This window comes from Lathyrus oleraceus, chromosome 4 (assembly GCF_024323335.1).
Source record: "Lathyrus oleraceus cultivar Zhongwan6 chromosome 4, CAAS_Psat_ZW6_1.0, whole genome shotgun sequence".
Taxonomy (NCBI): domain Eukaryota; kingdom Viridiplantae; phylum Streptophyta; class Magnoliopsida; order Fabales; family Fabaceae; genus Lathyrus; species Lathyrus oleraceus.
Window position 1 is genome coordinate 198971419 of NC_066582.1, and position 19411 is coordinate 198990829.

General features: G+C 35.5%; 2 protein-coding genes across 2 annotated transcripts; both read right to left on the reverse strand.

Annotated features, from left to right (window-relative positions):
* Window positions 1-4629: 4629 nt before the first annotated feature.
* On the reverse strand, window positions 4630-6251 carry LOC127136656 (sulfate transporter 3.1; the record flags this gene model as incomplete). Its single annotated transcript, XM_051063194.1, has 7 exons — window positions 4630-4806; window positions 4915-4991; window positions 5084-5169; window positions 5255-5445; window positions 5528-5814; window positions 5890-6016; window positions 6162-6251. Coding segments are annotated over 7 exons (1035 nt in total), but the record flags the coding sequence as incomplete, so codon positions are not given.
* Window positions 6252-6781: 530 nt separating this feature from the next.
* On the reverse strand, window positions 6782-8399 carry LOC127074512 (probable fructokinase-6, chloroplastic). Its single transcript, XM_051015846.1, has 5 exons — window positions 8181-8399; window positions 7864-8061; window positions 7611-7748; window positions 7186-7302; window positions 6782-7003 (listed from the first exon to the last, which is right to left on the reverse strand). Exons 1-5 carry the CDS (start codon window positions 8367-8369, stop codon window positions 6869-6871), a joined length of 777 nt encoding a protein of 258 aa, XP_050871803.1. The 5' UTR covers window positions 8370-8399; the 3' UTR covers window positions 6782-6868.
* Between the last annotated feature and the right edge of the window lie 11012 nt (window positions 8400-19411).

The window sequence follows — 19411 nt, forward strand, 5'->3', positions numbered from 1 at the left end:
AAAGAAAATCATGGAATGGCTAAAGCTTGGATGTGGCTATCTTTATTTGATGCCTTTGCTCTTTAAGATAGTATAATTGTGCATTTGTGTGTTGCTTGATTCTAAATGTCCAAGGGAATTCTGGGTTTCTATTGACATTCTTGTCTATATGATTGCTACCCATTTGGTCAGATCTTTTCAACTCTCAACTTTTAATTTTGTGCATACAATTAGTCTCTTCATCTTCTCTCCATTTCTTTAGTTTCAAAATGTCTCCCTCTTTTTTTCAAAATCTTCTTTGATTGAACTTATTTTGTTCTAAACTTTGACCATTTTGCAAAAAGATAGAAACTTTGGCCTTATGCCATTGCATTTTCAAACTTCTTTTCTTAAATCAAACATGTAAATAAACTTAATTATACTTGACCTAAACTTTCAAAAAGCCAAAAAAAGAACTAACTCATTCAAACTACTTTTTGGGCCTTCGTGCCTTTCAAACCTAATTTTTGTTAAAAGCAATGCATCCACTTTGAAATTTGTATCACGAACTACGAGTTTTTGATCCATCATTTTTATGTTGGTACGTAGGCACAAGTCTGAAGGTCTTGCCAAACCTCATTTTGTTTGTAAACCTCATTTTGTACCAAATACATATGCACACAAAAGGGCTCCCTAGGAGTACCTAGGACACTTTGGGTGCTAACACCTTCCCTCTGTATAATCAACCCCCTTACCTATAATATCTGACATTTTATTAGTTTTGATTTAAAAACTTCTTACTTTTGGGTTTTATTCGTACATTTTTCCCTTTTCCCTTGGAAACAATAAAAGCGCGGTGGCGACTCTTGTTATTTGATCTCTAGCTTATCCATAGCTTGATGATCCTGAATTTACCGCTACAATATGCCACTAGCTCTCATGAAAGGAAATATGGTCAAGTATCCACACAATGCCATGAAGAATGGGAGACTTACAATTTTACTTATTAGAATGATATGCCTTGAGGGTCAAGTTTAGCTCTATGTTAAGCAATTGTAATTGGACTTATGTAGAAGTCACAACTATCTGAGGTTGGGTAATAAGAATTTAGGTGTTAAGGCATGTTAGAGATTTGGTATGAAGAACCAAACTCCTAAAACATATCATACACTAAAAGAAAAAAGATCAAGAGGGAGGGACCTATCTCAGTCATACTTGTATTGGCTCATCTGACACAAGGTCATTGATGAATCAATTATCCTTAAGACATTAGAGATTTCATTGGTCAAATGAAGGAATGGGGAAGAATAGGGATGAAGATGAAGAGGGAGGGGAAGATAGAAACACAAATTGACCAAGGAAGTACTTTCATCAAATCAAAACCATTCATTCATTTTGGGAGATGAAATGTACATTTCATCAATCCCCTAAATCCAATGGTTTTGATCCAACAAAAGTCAAATCAACCTTGACTAATGCCCAAACAGAAAGTCAAACATCACAAGACCATAAAAATGGCTCAACAAACTTTGTAAGCATTTAATCAATTAAAATTTCAATTATAAGTATATTAAACTACATTTTAATTTAGTCAAAACCTAAAATCCCTTCAAAACACCAAATAAATGGCCAAGGGATTTATACTAGGTCAAAGGATATTTAAAAGTCATAAGTATTTATAAACAATTAAAAACATGCACAAAAACATTTAATTCATGAAAAATATCAAAATTAATCCAAAATTTAATTTTAATTTAGAATATGGAAGAGAAAAATATTTAAAGATTTTTGGTGAAAGTCACATATTTTTTGGATTAATGAATAAAAAAAATAAAAGGATTAAATGAAAATTAAGAAATTAAAAAGAAATTAGAAAAAACAAGGGTCATCAGATTTCCCTCATTAATTAAGGTGGCAGATCTGATGGTCACACGCGCGCTATCCATGGTGGATACAAGTAAAAGTGATGTACGCATGGTAATTCAAACTAAAGGCCAGGATTAGATCATTGGACCAGGATCAGATGGATGTGAAGCTACCAACACACCACCGGAGCTAGGGCTCCGGTGGACCTCACTGGACTGGTCCACCATCAACCACCACCAAAATGAAAAACAAGGACATGGATTTAAAGGAAAAATGCTCAGGAGCTCGAATCTGGCCTCAATTGTCTCCAATTCTAAGTATATAAAAAGATACAAGGATTTGAATTTTGAGGATCATGAACTGAGTTGCTTCGATTTGATCTCAAAGCAACTGAATCTTGTTGCCTACATTGGTAGGACTTCAGCCAACCAAAAATCAAAGAGAATGGTGAAGAATTGAGAGAGAATCGAAGAGATGAAGCTTCTGAAAAATCACCTTTGTGGGAGCTTAAATCTTGCTTGATCTTGCTTCTAATTGGCCTTGGCTTGACTTCATATGCTTGCAGGAAGTGAAATGGATCAAGGAAGGGCTTGGATTCTTGGAGTTTCAACTTCAAAACTGAAGTGAAATTGAAACTTGATTTTCAATTGAAAAACCTTCAAGTTTATCCTCTAATGGTGAGGGTTAGGATTTCAGGTTCAAATCTTGGACAAGGTCTCCTCAATTCTGAGCATGAGAGGTCTTATTTATAGACTATGTATTTGATTCCCACACATTTCATTCAAAATGCCAAAAATAGAAATCTCACTTGCATGGATGCATGGGCGTGTGATAGGCCCATCAAATGATTCCAAATGATCCATAATTCTGTGTTATCCAACCTGAAATGATGTCACATAGCCATGCATAAAGGAAATGAATGTTAAACATAAATCTTACCAAATGGAACCTTGTGAAGAACTCATGCGCAAGTCCCTCAATTATTGGATAAATAAGGTGAAATTGAACTTTTTGGAAAGGTCAGATCAAGGGGAACAACTTTCATGTTGAACACTTTTCTATTTAAAGTTTGGATCATGATGAATTTTGAGGTGGAAGTTTTGGAAATAAAAAAAAATGAAAATTTTCTAAGTCCCAAGTCAAATGTTCACTTCTTCCACCTTGAATAACATTTGCTATGGGATTCAAATGGAAAAAGTTCCTTCAGTAAAGTTATATCTATTTCAAACCTATTTAATTTGGTCACACATTTGACCTAATTTGGATTTGGCATGAAGGATTTATGCATTTTAGAAGTTGAGGAAAATCTCTTATTCAATGGTAATGGCCCAAAATAACCTATAACTTTTCGTCTTGGCACATGCCTTTGCAAGTTGAATTTGAAGTTTATTAAAGAATAAAAGTTGGATAGGAAATCTTGAATTTGATCATGAAACTTGAATGGCCTTCATCTCATAAAAAATGAGCAAGTTATTGTCCTTGGAAGTTGATCTCCTAACTAGGGTTCAGACAAAATGACCTATAATCTTTCACCATTAAAAAATGACTTTCCAAGCAAACATAGCTCTTTACCTAAACATGAAAGTTGTTTTTAGTGTCATAAGGAGTAATTTTTCTCTTGGAATAATTTTCATATGACAAAAATTGTAGGGGATAAGGTATAGGGAACCCCAGTTTTGACCAGTTAACTTTCTCTGGTCAACCACCATGAACCAACTTGCAAACTTGAAGTTATCTCGATCTTTTGGACTCATGGAGAATCATATATGTATAATCACTACAACAAACAAGACCTTAGACAGCGCTTTTTTTAGCCTTAGACAGCGCTTTAAAGCGCTGTCTAAACCTCCGCTGCTAAAGGTTTAGACAGCGCTTTTTTTAAATCTTAAAAGCGCTGTCTAAGCCCCCCCCCCCCCCCCTTAGACAGCGCTTTGGCCAAAAGCGCTTTATAAGACCCTCTTATTTTAAATTTTTTAGGTATACCTTAGACAGCGCTTTTGAAAAACGCTGTCTAAGCCCCACCCCCTTAGACAGCGCTTTGGCCAAAAGCGCTTTCTAAGACCCTCCTATTTTAATTTTTTTAGGTATACCTTAGACAGCACTTTTCAAAAAGCGTTGTCTAAGCCCCCCCCCCCCCCCCCCCCCCCCCCTTAGACAGCGCTTTTGCCTAAAGCGCTTTCTAATCCCCCCCTTAGACAGCGCTTTTTACAAAAGCGCTGTCTAAGGTATACGAATTTTTTGAAGCTTTTGTTTTAAACCACATTTTTTCCAGGTTTATAAACCAGAATTTCTACCTGTTTTCAACCAGATTTTGACAGACAATTATCACATTTTATATATGCCATTTTGGCCTTTTTTCTACCAATTTTTGACGGTATCCGGTCTACTTAAGATTAAACCTAAGTTGACGGTCGCGGGTGCTAAGAATCCGAATGACACGTCCAAACCATTGGGGCGCATCAATTTGTCATACAAAAACCTAATATAAAAACATCATTAACATAAAGTAAACATCATTCACAATCAAAATAACATCTTCATTGTATATATCTTAATGTCAATTATCATTTATAATCAAAATAACATCTTTAAAATGACCATCATCTATTAAAAAAATTTAAAAATTTAATCTCTTCATCTTCAATGGATTGAAAATCTTCATCAATATCATCATTCATAATCTGCAAAATAAAAGTAATATAATTGAAATAATATTATTATTTGAAGACTATAAAATAATTAGAATGTAAAGCATAAAACAAAGTTCCTGTGCTCTAATAAACAATGTTTCTTCTCACACATTATTCAACCTTCTGATTCATCTTTCATGGGGTTAGCCTTTTGTGTATGAAGCATGAAGCTGCTGCATACTCCAACAGCCTCTTCAACTGTCACATAAACCCATTTGTGTCCTATTTCATCTAGGAACTTTGATTTGTTCAGCTTCTTCGTCACCTCGCTTCCCGGATTGACCAAAACGAGCTAAAACCATAGAAAAAAAAAGTACGAAAAATCAGCTCGATATTATAAAGTGACAAATAATTTGATATTTAAATAAACTTAGATAAAAATGAGACGCCGAAGAATTACTTGTAGTCCTTTTCTGTCGACCGTCTTCTTGAACTCTTCAAGCATGCTTATTCCACTTGTATCAATGTTCGCAACAGCTGCGAATCAAAATAAACTTCAAGTTAAACTCGAAATCTTTTGAACCAGATTGTTAATTAATCTCTTAATCACTTTTTTATCTAGAACTTACCTGTCATATCCACTATAACATACTGCAAACTAGTACTTCCTGCACCTTTAATTTTCTCTTCCTCTTCATTAATCCACCTTGTAATCCTATAAACAAAAATTTCTACTAAGTTTACAATTTTTCGAATGCAATTCTTTTCTTCTCTTTTTCATAAACTAGTTAGTGTTTCACCTCTCTCTTAAATAGCTTGCATTTGCAAAGTAAATCGGCGCGTCAATTTCAAGAATTAGTATTCCAGGAACATGATGTGCATTTGGATAATGTTCTACATTTCTGTATGCCGATGAATTCGGAATGTTTCCTAAAACAAATGTTCTAGGCCTTGCTATAAATAAAAGTACTCTGAGTACAGATATTGCAACCTGCATATTCACAAAAAGCATATATTAGTTTCAATAAGAACAGAAAAATGGCTTTAAAAAAAAAGAGCATAATGATACATACTGCTAGTACTAAGCCAATTTCAACACTGCCAAAGACAACTCCAATATACGCACTGAAACATACTAGAAAATCAAATTTATCGATTTTCCACAAATGGATTGCGGCTTGATAATCTATGAGTCCAAGCATTGCAGATACGATTATGGCGGATAACACCACTAGAGGAGTGTAATGGAACAAAGGTGTTAGGAATAACAATGTCAACATCACTGCTATTGACATTACAATGTTTGATGCAGCAGTTTTGCAACCAGCATTGTAATTCACAGCCGAACGAGAAAACGGTCCTGAAACAACATGTTGAAATTTGTTAACAGTTGACGCGGATACTAATTGATACTAATTGATGATGAAATTTTTACCTGTTGTGAGGTAGCAAGAGGTTAGTGAACCAAAAATATTCATGGTGCCAATAGCTATCATTTCTTTATTGCCATCAATATGGTAATTCTTGAACATTGCAAAGCTTCTTCCTACTGCTATTCCTTCCTGCATAATCATGAATTTGGTTTTCAAAACCTTGTTGGCATGATTAACTATAAAGTACGGACACCAGAAACATGATATCGGTCGTCGGTACTATTAGAGAGACAAATAAATGTAGAGAAAGAAATGAGAATTGAGATGTACTTACTGCAAGAGCTATTATACCAGTGATGAGTCCAGTTTTGATGGCTGTGCTCATATAAGGTGACACAAACACTAAATCTATTAGAGAGACAAATAAATGTAGAGAAATAATGTTTGAATAATGTGTGGAATACACATATGCGATGTACTCATGACACTCTCACCTGCAGGATATCCAGAACCAAAGTTCCTGTGTATATTATCAGCAGTCTCATCGAGCACCCAATCTCTTACAGCTCGGTCCCTCGTAACCTGAAAGGTTGGATTAAAGATTTTAAGTAAACAATAAAACATTATAGTATACTGATGTAGTTTTAGAAGAGAGTTAAATACCTTTGCAGCTATACTTGCACCACTGACAACAGGATAAAGACTATCAGCTTTCTTAGCAACCACAAATTTGATAGATGGGAAATTTTTAGACATTTTTGCCTCATATTTCCCTGGATCTCCGACCGTATCAATATAAACCTGAAAAGCACAAATCATACATTACATTACATCTCTAATATATCAATTATCTGCTTAACATTACTACCCAAGTACTTTAACAATAAAAGTTACAAAAGCCTCAATTTTCTCTTTCAGTAGCCGATTTTACCTCGGTTAAAAGCATATGCCAAATTATTAAAACACTTGGGCCTTATTTACTGCATTAACTAAATAAGTTCCTAAAATTCACCAAAGAAAAATAAATATGGGGATGTGAAATTACAATACAGGTTCAAGCAGGGCATTCAGAACAGTTTCTTTTGTGGGCAATGCAGGTATTGCACCTCTCTCAGTCACAGTCAATGCACCACAAGCATTGGCAAACTTGAGAGAATCTCTCAGTTGTTCCTCTTTCTGCAAGTTTAAACCACATGATGTTTAGAAAGTTATGTACAAAGAAGAAAAAAATAATGTATATTGAATAAAAATAACCAGGAAGATATCATAGAAATAGTAAGCTAAAATTTTAAGACAGTAAAATGCAATGAAAACTTTTTAAATTGAACACTTCTTTGAGACAGAAAAACAATGCTCACGTGAAGTAATGAAAGATCTGTAGCTAATTGTGATAATATTCCGGCCACAAACGCGTCACCAGCTCCGGTTGTGTCAACTGCATCCACCTTCATTCCCTTCACTCTACCACTAAACTCCTGCAAAGAAATAGATAGGACAGATGTTATTAACGGTGGATATGGGCAAGCTTAAAATCCTTCATAGCAATATGGCAGATGGAAAAGGTTTAAAATCATGGTTGTCGTCTTGTCGATAATACACTATAACTAGAAGCATAAGTGTTATTAGAATTTCAAACTAATAATTTTTCACTGCATGATTTTTTTTGTTAGTAATTAATTTCTTAAACATAGATGTCAAACAATGCAGATTGATTAATAACAAAGATAATTAATTACTTTTGCTTAATTGAGGCCGGAAGGAATAGGGTTTTTGGAAGGCATACCTTGGTGTAATATCTGCAGCCTTCTGAACCTTCAGTAACAAGCAGTAGCTTGAGGTTTGGATGGAAAAGTTTTCGTACAACGGCGTCATCGTATGGATTTTCACCATTTGTAAGAAATGAAATCTCTTCTTCACTTATCTGAAAATACAATTATCAGATTGGTTTTGTTAGAGAAGGTATTGACATAACCCTGTAATTCGTATTCTAAACAATGGAACGGAACAAGAAAATGGAAACTAAAGAATAAAAGAACCTTGATGATATCTGCAGTCTCCCATATACTCAGAATCCCTTCTCTAGCACTATCTGCAGAAGGCCATAAAGGAAGCCACAGGTTAGGGTCATAAGACAGAAATACGCCGGCATCTTTTGCTGCCTTTGCAGCAGCTATATGTGCCGATTTGCATGGTTCTGTTATAAGACTGATCGACCCGTAATGAAAGATCTTGGCCTGCCAGAAATAAATAACAGAAGAATTTTACAACAATAATATATGAATTAGGTAGAGTTAAAGTGGAAAACGTTGGAAGAACATAGACTCGACCAATGTTTTGAAGTTTTAATTTTCACCTTTCTGATTAAGTCCAAGTCTAGTTCATCTTCTTGGAGCAGCATATCAGCACTGAGATTACGATAAAACATGAACTCTCGCTCTCCGTCACTCCTCAGTGTAACAAATGCTAAGGCAGTACGTGCACCAGGGTCAAAACGCATCCCTTGGTTGTTTACATTATTTTCCTTGAGTATATCAGCAAGCATATATCCAAATTCATCCTCACCAACCTATTTATGTTGAAAATGAGTTTGGAAGAGAACTTTAAGATTTCTGATTCATGAAACTAAAATACAGTAATGCCAAACAACAAAAATTACTTACTTAGGGGCACCGTCGAAGATTGGTTGTAACCAAAACCAAATATTTACTTACGATTAAATAACACAAAATATCATTGGTGCCAATTTAATTGATTATAAAATAATCAGAAAAAAAGAGAATGAAGTTGATTGAGAAAGTACCGGCGAAACTCAAAGTAGCTAGGGTTTTCTTGTAGGAGAGAGGACAGTATAAACAGCCATAGACCATAGGACCAAGAACGGGACCTCTTCCGGCTTCGTCGATTCCCATTATGCAAGGCTCCGATGCCCATTCTGGAACCATAGCTTCGGATCCCATTTTCGCACATATAATGGGGTTTAGGGGAAGAATCTTTCACACAGGATAAACAAGCTCTGATTGAGGGTTGAAAGAAGGGGGAGTGGATTTGGGAGAAAGAGAAGCAAGCTCTGATTGAGGGTTTGGGAGAAGAATGTAGGATTTTTAGGATTTGGGAGGGAATAACTTTTTTTTCGTGACATGGAGGGAATAAAGACTTTAGACAGCGCTTTTGGTTTTAATTTTTTTTTTAATTTAAAGACTTTAGACAGCGCTTTATCAAAAGCGCTGACTAAGGTCTATATTTAAAAGCGCTTTCTAAAAGCGCTGTCTAAGGGGGGGTCTTAGACAGCGCTTTTAGAAAGCGCTGTCTAAGACCCCCCCTTAGACAGCGCTTTCATTATTTTTTTGGAATATTTTCCGTGTTTTATTTTAATTTTAACCTTAGACAGCGCTTTCTTTTAAAAGCGCTGTCTAAGATGCGCTGTTAAAAGTCATTTTTGGCGTAGTGAATATGATATAATATAAAGTATATATTGAAATATTTGATCAAATATTGAAGAAACTTGTTGAGGAAGTCACACAAGATACCTAGATAAATTAGGGTTTCTAAGGCAAACAAGCTTCAAACTCTTGATGAATTCTTGATCAAATTAATAAATGTAGATCATGGGGATCCATATATGATGTATATAACCAATTTTAACCATCTATTGATTGATATACTTTCATTGAGGGTCTCAAGCCCTAGCTATGAGCTTGATAGGGCATTGGTGGATGCACACACTACCTATAAAAGAAACAAAGCTATACATTGACATATTTTTGGTATTTTGGTTAGTAAACAAAAGAAAAGTAAAGTATGATACAATCAAATATGCTTGGTGATCTCTTCCAATACAAACCCAATGAATGAGGGGTAAGGAGGATGCCAAGGTGTGATCCTAAAGCCAATGCAAATGATGAGATAACATGAGGGATCTTAGGGTCAAAATTGGGGTCTTACAACATCATGCTACTTTATTGTTGTTCTCAACTTTTTTTTTCATTTATTGGTCTTTTATTTACATATGATATTTTTGGACCACCTGGATTTGTTTATGTCATTATTTGTATATCGGTTCTATGGTTTATATCACGTCACATAACATGGTACATAACACCAATAAATCTTTATTTGAATACACTTAAATAAGAAATAACTCATGATTCATTTTGTGCTTATACGTCACATAGATGTATCTTCAACATTATTATGGAGATGCATCTCCAGAATATTTTAATGTTCAATAAAAATTAGGTGTGTTTGGAGATGCATCTCTGAAATCTCGGGGCAGTCTAGAATTTTCACATGGTGGATAAGAAAAATATAGGGTGCATTAAGAAATCCCTTAGATTTATGGTAAATTGACATAATCTCATGCAGTTTAGATTCGACGTGTCTAGAAACACCACTTATCTGTATAAAAGGCACATACTTTGAAACTCATATCTAATCAATGACCTAAAAGTCACCCTTAGATCTATGGATAACCACTGACTCACCTCTTGCAAACTTGCATAATCTACCACTCTAAGTATGAGTCGATCTTCTTGTTCCATGCCCTAGGTGCCTGCTTAAGACCATATAGCGCTTTATGCAACTTGTATACTTTCCTTACTTCCTCCTGAATAACAAACCAAGAGGTTGTGTGACATATACCTCTTCATCCAAAGTTCCATTCAAAATTGCCGATTTCACATCTAAGTGAAATGTCGACCAACCTTGATTGCATGCCAAAGCGGCGACTATACAAACAGTATCCAATCTTGCTATTAGAGAGTATACTTAAGAGTAGTCGACTCCTAATCTCTGAAGAAAACCATGAGCTACCAATCTCGTGTGATGTCTTGCTATCGACCCATCAACATTGCGTTTCAACTTGAACACCCACTTCACATCGATAGATTTTATATGTATTGGAAATTCGACTAACTCCCATGTGTTGTTTATTTCAATTGCTTATAACTCTTCGACCATAACTAACTTCCACTTTTGAGTGTTTAAGGCTTCGCTATAGTTGATTGGTTCAACACCTATAAGTAAGGAGGAATGGACTAATTCTCCATCTGGTGTGACTTCATCATCACCAGTCACTCCATAGTATTGAAGTCTTGTTAGACGAAATCTAGTTTTTTGAGGTCTTTGACTAGTACTAACTACACCATCTTTGACTTCGATTGTGTTAGGCAAGTTAGCAACTGCTTCGACATTGACTGGAATATTTACAACATCTTCGACTTTGAAATTATTACCCACTTCATCGAAATCATAACTCATCAATGGTTTGTCAATTGCATCACTATTCCAATCCCAAGCAGAATTTTCATCAATCATAATATCTTGACTCAACATGATCTTCTAATTAATTGGATTGAATAACCTGTATGCACCAGTTTTTTGATATCCCGCCTGAATCATAGGCTCACTCTTGTCATCAAGCTTCCTTCTTCTAACATCAGGAACATGCTTGTAACAAATAGAGGCAAACACCTTTAGATGACTCACTGATGGTCATTTACCACTCCAAACTTCTTCGGGAATCTTATTCTTCAACTTCTTGGTAGGGCACTTGTTCAGAATATAAATAGCAGTGGAAACAACTTCACCCCATAAGGATTTTGGAAAATTCTTCTGCTTTAGCATGCATTTTTCCATGTCCAATATGGTATTGTTTCTTCTTTTTTCTATTCCATTATGTTGAGGCGTGTAAGGAGAAGTTACCTCATGATTGGCACCATGTTATGCATAAAACTCTTCAAACATCTTGGACGTGTATTCACTACCTCCATTTGTTCATAAAACTTTGATCTTCTTCTCACTCTGGTTTTCAACAAGTATCTTGAATCTCTTAAAGATTTCGAAATTCGTCCTTTCGCTCGACCACATAGATCAATAGCCTTCGACTAAACTCATTGACAAACAAAACAAAATATTTATTTCCACCAATGGTATGCTCTTTAAAAGTCCCACATACATTTGAATGTACAACTTCGAGTATGTAGGAGGATCTCTTTGGCATGGTTGAAATGAAAGACTTTCTGAATTGCTTTCCGACTAGACAACCTTCACAAAGTTTGTCGGGAATCTCAAGACTTCGTATACCAATTACCATATCTTGAGACATCAGTTGATTGATTGATCGAAAGTTAAAATGTCAAAACCTTAAATGGCACATCCAACTATTCTTGTGGTCGACAATAATTTTTAGACATTGTACTTCAGTCGAACTGATCATGGTCTTGAATGTCCTATTCTCCGACAAAAGGGATTTCAAAACCAAAGTATTTTGAGTGTCAAATAGTTCCAAGGCTCAATCTTTCATAATAACTGAGAAACCTTTTTCGACCAATAGTCCAACACTTAGCAGGTTGCACTTCATTCTAGGTACATAGAGTATATCTTTGATCATAACTTTTCCTCCATTTCTCCTTTGAAACACTATGTCACCAAAACCTTCTACTTGCAATGATTCAAAATATACTAACCACACTTTTCGACCAAGCATGTGATCAAAGTGAGAAGTCAACATACACATTAGCTTATAAACTATCACCTTATTAGTTAGGGTTTCACCATAACCCTTCATCAGATGGACGAGATTATTCACTTTTGACACATAATATGCAATCTTTTCATCTTCTCCCATCTGCAGCAATTTATATTGCCATTGTAAAGTATGAAATTTAACGACTTTGACTCTCTCACCTCCTTCATAGTATTTGACAAGAATATTTCATGCCTCCTTCTCCGATTCAACATGAGAGATCTTGTCGAAATTCTCTGAATCTACCGTCGATTGAATGTAGTATGCAACCTTGCATTATTTCTTCTTTGCCTCCTTGTGCACGACTCTCTAAGCATCAGTTACATTCTCAACGAGCTCATCGACGCTATTAGTAACCACGTCTTGGCTTTCATGAAAGTCGAACAAGGACTGCATCTATTTTCTCCATCGAATCCAATTCTTTTCTTCAAGAATTAGAAGAGAATTCGGAATACCGTTGGTACCATTTATCTTTACAGCAAACACAATTAACAACCCACAATCTCGAAAACACGATCACTAATGTGTGGTTCTTGAAAACACACTCAATAATCTAGCTGGTGCTCTAGATACCAATTTGTTAGTGCGTGAGACACTTTTCGTGAGGAGAGAGAGAGAGAGAGAGAGAGAGAGAGAGAGAGAATAAAGAAATAAGGATTATATTATTGAATAATGATTGTGTTACAAACTGATTTACATATGCCTGTATTTATATACAAAGTTACTTGACTATTAAGTAACAAACTAAGTAACAAATCCTGAACCCTAATCATCTTTGGGATTGGGCCTCACACAACTTGGATTATATATTATATCTCAACAACCACAACACACTTTGTTCTGACCGAGAGTCTAGCAACATTCTTTTTCGTTTGATCTCTCATAGCATCATGTGAACATATTAACTTCCCGACTGGCTTGGACATGAACTCGAAAAAGTTAGAACTCCATTTTTGTTTAACTCTTTCTTAATCCATCATACTTGTATCCAATTTGTTTATCTCTCTGAACCATTGTAGAAGCCAATCCATGTTATTATTCACCAATTCCTCAAGTTCTCCTTCCTCTCTTTATTCAAGAAGGCAAAAAATTTCTCCGAACGATGTAACCTTAATCATAAAGTACCCTTCCATATCAAAAATATCTTGGATGTTGTAGATCTCCCAGTATTTTCTACAACCCCTACATAATCTCTATTAAATCTAGTCTGAATCACTTCATCATCAAGATCAAACTCCAAAATAGGAGTCACTTTCTTGGAGCTTTTATGTTTCTGGTGTAACTTTGGTTTTCAAGTGACATGGGCGTATGATCTTGAGTCTCTGAACCCCAAAGATTTAGATCTTCCTACTTTGACTTCCACAACCCCTGCATTCCCTCCCTTAAGCTCATCCTTGCAAAAATCTCTCCCTTGTGCATGTTTCACCTTGTGCCCTAGATAGCTGTAGCGGGGAATTCGTTACCATTAGAGATATTGACTAAATCCAAGGTAAATCATACAAGTCAAGTCGCCACCGCACTTCTATTTATCCAAAGGAAATGTTAGAAAGCGAACAAAAACCTAAAAAGTTTTATCAAATCAAAAACTAGTAAAAGAGAGTCAGAGATCTGGGTAAGGGGTTGGTTATGCAATGGGAAGGTGTTAGGCACCCAAAACATCCTAGGTACTCCTAGGGAGCCCTTTTCACATTTGTTGTAAGGTTGTTGTCTTGTGAAAATTTATTTGTGCAAACATGATTGAAGAGATGAGAAGAGACTATACAAGTTTATTTACATTTGTGTTTGGATGGATAAACCCATTGCCTACGTACCATCTTATAAAAAGATTAGGATCAAAACCTCGTAGTTCGGGGTAAAAATTTCAAAATGAGTTGGTGAATTGATTGGTCCAAAAGCCTTAAGGTCTTTTATTATCCAAGGGAGAAAACTCAACATAAAACCACAAATCCACCATGTGAGGACAGCTTCAACATGCTAGTGAGGGGTTAACCCTATAATAAGCATGGAAGACTCATTGTCCATCATTAAGGATATAGGTGAGTATTACATCTACCACAAGGATAACTCAAACCTAATAGCTAAAGGTTATGAAAAAGTTTTGATTAAGAGAGTGGCCATTGAAACCACAAGAAGACATTTGAATGGGTTATATTTACCAATGAAAAGTATGTACAAATATGGTCAAAGTTGACTTAGAGATTCAATTCAAAATGAGTATTAAGAAAAGAGAGTTTGAAAATCAAAAGCATAAGGCTTAGGTTTCTAATGTTGAAAACAAGTATTAAATGTTTGCACAAAAGCTTTGGCTTGGGTTAGAGTGGAGGGAAGAAGAAGAATGGCTAAGATCCTAAGCAATGCAAAAGGTGAGGGATAAGAAACAAAACCACAAAAGGAGTTCCTCTCTTGAGATCATATGGATGATCCAAGTAGCTCCCATCCTTTGGAATAAGCAATCACATAATCATAAACTCAAGCAATCAACAATCAAATGAACTCTTGGAAGGTTCCTCAATGTATCTTGAATCTCTCTCTCTTAGAAGCACATGGCAATGGTTCCCCAATTTGGATCAAGTTGGAATCCCTAGCACAAAGAAACACACACATCAAAAGGTTCTATTTATAAATCAAAGAATGGACAAGAGGGAGTTTAGAATATGGTCCTTTCAATGTTCATCTTCAAGCTTTAAGCACTCTAAAGGCATGAGGCCTAGTTGCTCTTTAACATTTATAGCACTCTAAAGGCATGAGGCCTAGTTTCTCTTTGACATTTATAGCACTCTAAAGGCATGAGGCCTAGTTGCTCTTTGACTCCATTTTGCATAGGGAAGGTCCTAAAGTCTAAGTCCTTTTGTCCATTTTTTGCATTTGGTTCACAACAAACAGACAAACACAAGCACAAAAGATATATACACAATTATATGCTCAAGTGAGCAAAAGGCAAATGGCATTAGCATAAACATGTGCTCAAGTGAGCAAAGGAAAAAGCAAATGGATAATATGTGTAAGAATAGTAAATTGCACAAAAGTAAAGAGCAAAAGTAAATGTTAATGGTTAATAGTTAGTGTTAGTAGTTAGTGTGCCATAAGGCAAATTTAACGCTATGTTAAGCAATCGTAATTGGACTTATGTAGAACTCACAACTATCTGAGGCCAGTCAATAATAATGTAGGCAACAACACAAGTTAGAAGTCTTGATTAGTGAACCAAGTTCCAACAACTTGCCATGCCAAAAAGAAGAAGAGAATTAATCTTGTATTGGTTTAAGCCTTTTGCATGTTTTAGAAACAACCTATCCTTAATGCAAAGCCATTCACTTGATCAATTGATCAAGATGAATTAGATTTGAATCAAGGAAGATTAAGTCTCCCTAATCAATGCTAACTTGTCAACCTTTAACTCATTGATCAAAAAGAAAGAAGAGGAAGAAGGAGATGAATACTGGATAATGGAAAAGGAAAGAATAAAGTGCATAAGGTGAAATAAAATGTACCAATCCATGTGTGTTGACCCAAATGACATTGAAAGTCAAAGTCAAACAATGAGAAACTAGAAATGGGATGAAGATTGGAGGTCAAACAATAAGCAAAATATTTTTGGCATTTTAATATTTAAAATAAACTTGAATTAAAAATAAAAGAGAGGTCAACTTCAAAATCACCTCAAATCAACCTTGAAAGGTCCAAGTAATTTATCCCAAGTTCAACAAGGTCAAACAAGGTTTGAAAAAAAAAATTCAGCATTTTTAAAAGTCAGCAACTATTTTTAATCAATTAAAAATGAATAAAAATAACCTAATTGAACTAAAACCTCAAATAAATCTCAAATCAATTAAAAAATTGATGAGAATATTTTTTATAGATCCATCATCATTCAAATAGGTTAGGAAAATATTTTTGTATTTTTTGAATATCAAAAACTATTTAAAATGAATTAAAAATAACCAGAAAAGAGAAAATTCACAAAAAATATCAAATGACAAAATAAAAAATATTAAAAATCAAAATTAGAAACTAGAAATTATTTGGAGAAGAATGCAATTGGTCCCATATTTTTTGGATAAAAAATTAAGAAGATATGAATTTTTGAAAATAAAAGAAATAAAAGAAATTAAATCAAAAAATAGAAAATATCAAAAAAAACCAGGAGCGTCTGATCAAGCCTCATTAATTGACGTGGCTGATCAAACGCTCCACATGCGCGCTTCCATGGTAGACCAAAGTCAGCAGCGAAACACATGGCATTAAAATAAGTCATATGAAGCAAGGGCCAGGATTAGATCGTGGTCAATGGATCCAAGGGCCATGAGGCCATCCACGTGTGGACGGTGGTGGAAACCACCGTCTTCTCCGGTGAGAAGCCAAAATCCCGCCACCAGTTGCCCGTTTTCAAACCTCAACCAAACCACACGATCCTTATATCAAAATGAAGCTGGGGTGATGTACATCACCCCTGTAACCTTGAATTGCACTCAATCTTTCTATAGAACGAGAAATCTGAGCTGGAAGATTCAGGTATAAAAATTACAATTCATTAAAACACAAAATTAAAGCCACCACTGGCTTGCCTCTCAAGTGAGGACTTCAGAAAACACATTGGCCAGGCAAATAGATCATGGAACAAGGAGATTCGAAGCAAAAATCAGTTGGACCATACCTTTGAATTGTGAAGATTTGAGTTAATTTATTTGCTTCCTTTTGCAAAACAGAAGTACAATGGACTAAAGGATGAAGGTCTAGGAACTTTAGATCTAAAGATTCAACCAGATTTAGTTGAATTTCAGATCTGAAAAAATTGAAGAAAAGTGAAATAGTTCCTTTGGTAATGGTTATGGATTCAGTTGTGCAGCATCTCAGGCGCCATTAGGTTGGATTTCAAGTGAAGCAAGCAAGTGTATTTATAGCAAGAGCTGATGCAATGCATGATCAAATTCGTGTGCATGTGAATTGGGTCCTCCATGCATGGGCCTGTACAGGCGCATGTGAGGCCCAAAACTTGGTGCAAATGCAAGCTGAAATGAATGTGAGATGGTTTGGACGTGTAGTTTGGAGTGAATTGGATTGTGTGATGAATTTCAACATGTTATGCATAATCATGCCTAAAACTTTTCCTCTTCGAAAATGCCATTTGCCAAATCCAAACATGAGCATGTGAGTAATGGTTGGAAAGGTCTTGATGTAAGGAACAAATATCATGTTGGGAAAAAATCCATTTGAAGTGTGGAAATTAGTGAATTTTGAGTTTAAAGTGTAAGGTGCAAAACATGCAAAGGTGAGGTTTCCAAATTTGGCCAATGTTCAAGCCCCTCCGTTTTGATGATGCAAGCCCCAAACGCAAAAACCTCCAACATAAAAGTTGTAGACCTTTTCAAGAAAATCAAAATGGACTTAAATTTTGCATCATTTGGATTTTTTTATGAAAGAGTTATGGGCACTTGAAGTTGGACTTTTTTGACTTTCAATGCATTTGGTCCAAAGTGACCTATAATGTTTTGCATTATCACATGTATTTATTTTGATATTTTTAACTTTTGTTCAACATAACATTTGAATTAGACATCTTAAGCTTTCCAATTAATTTGATCCCACCTCAAAATCATAAAAAATGAATGAGTTATGTTCTTGGGAAGTTAACCCAAAATTAGGGTTTCAGTCAAAATGACCTATAATGTATGGGAATGGGAGATGACCTTCCAAGCTTCAAATGAATTTTTGATGAACATGAAAGTTGTTCATATTGTCCTTAATAACATTGTTTCTTTCGGGATCATCTCCATTTGACCAACCAATAAAAAGTTAGGTCTCAGTGCATTTCAAAATAGTCAGATGAATTGACTGATCACCTTCTCAAGTCCATGACTCATATCTTGATGAATTGATGATTGAGGACACTCAAATAAGTTCAAATATGCATGAAATGATGAATTAAAGAACTTCCCTTGATTTTATTTGACCATGGGCTGAGGTTGCTTCATGAGCAAAGCACAGTTGATGAACATGTGAATTAGGGTTTCCTTGGGAAACAAACCTCAAACTCTTTGACTTGATTTGATCAAAAATGATGAATTGAGATGCTAGGGAGGCATATTTGGTGGATGAGAGCTTTGGGAACCATTACCATGTTTGCTTTCCTCTTCTCTTGGTCATATCTTTGCACCATTGATTCTCCTTGAGGCTTTTGACCTTGTGATTGCTTAAGCTACAAACAAAAGATGTTAGTGACATATTTTTGTGCTTTTGGTTAGTAAACAAAATAAAAAGCAATATTATACAATTCAAGCATGCTTGGTGATCTCAAACCACTCCCAAGAGGTCCCACCCAAAGGTAAGGGGAACCAAGATGCTTATGATCCTTGAGGCAATGCAAATGCAATGTTATGATGCCATGAGGGATCTTAGGGTCAAAATTGGGGTCTTACAATAACTCCTCTAAAACCTAGGAAGGTTAATAAATAGCTTATGTTTTCCAAGGAAGATGTTATCTAGCTTTGTGACTAATACTCTGTCATTATTGACATCGAAGAACCTCATGAGTCCAAATCTTCTTCCTATAATATCTCTCACAGAAGGAATAACAACCTCATCATCAATACCACGGAACACCTTGAAAACATAGAACATATATCTCTTGCACCAAACTCATTTGGAAAAGACACAGAAAAATGAGGATGCAGTAGCACTTTGCCTCCTCCCACCGCTTGATCCAACATTATCCCAGGTCTTGGAATGGTTAGATTTCCTCCGGTTAAAAACTCTCTTCCAACACTTAGCAGGCTTCACTTCATTCTAGGTACATAGAGTATATCTTTGATTATAGCTTTTCCTTCATTGCTCCTTTGAAACACTATGTCACCACAACCTTCTGCTTGCAATGAGTCAAAATCTGCTAACCACACTTTTCGACCAGGCATGTGATCAAAGTGAGAAGTCAACATACGCATTACCTTCTAAACTATCACATTAATAGTTAAGGTTTCACCACAACCCTTCATGAGATGGACGAGATTATGCATTTTTTACACATAGTCTGCAATATTTTTATCTTCTCCCATCTGCAACAATTC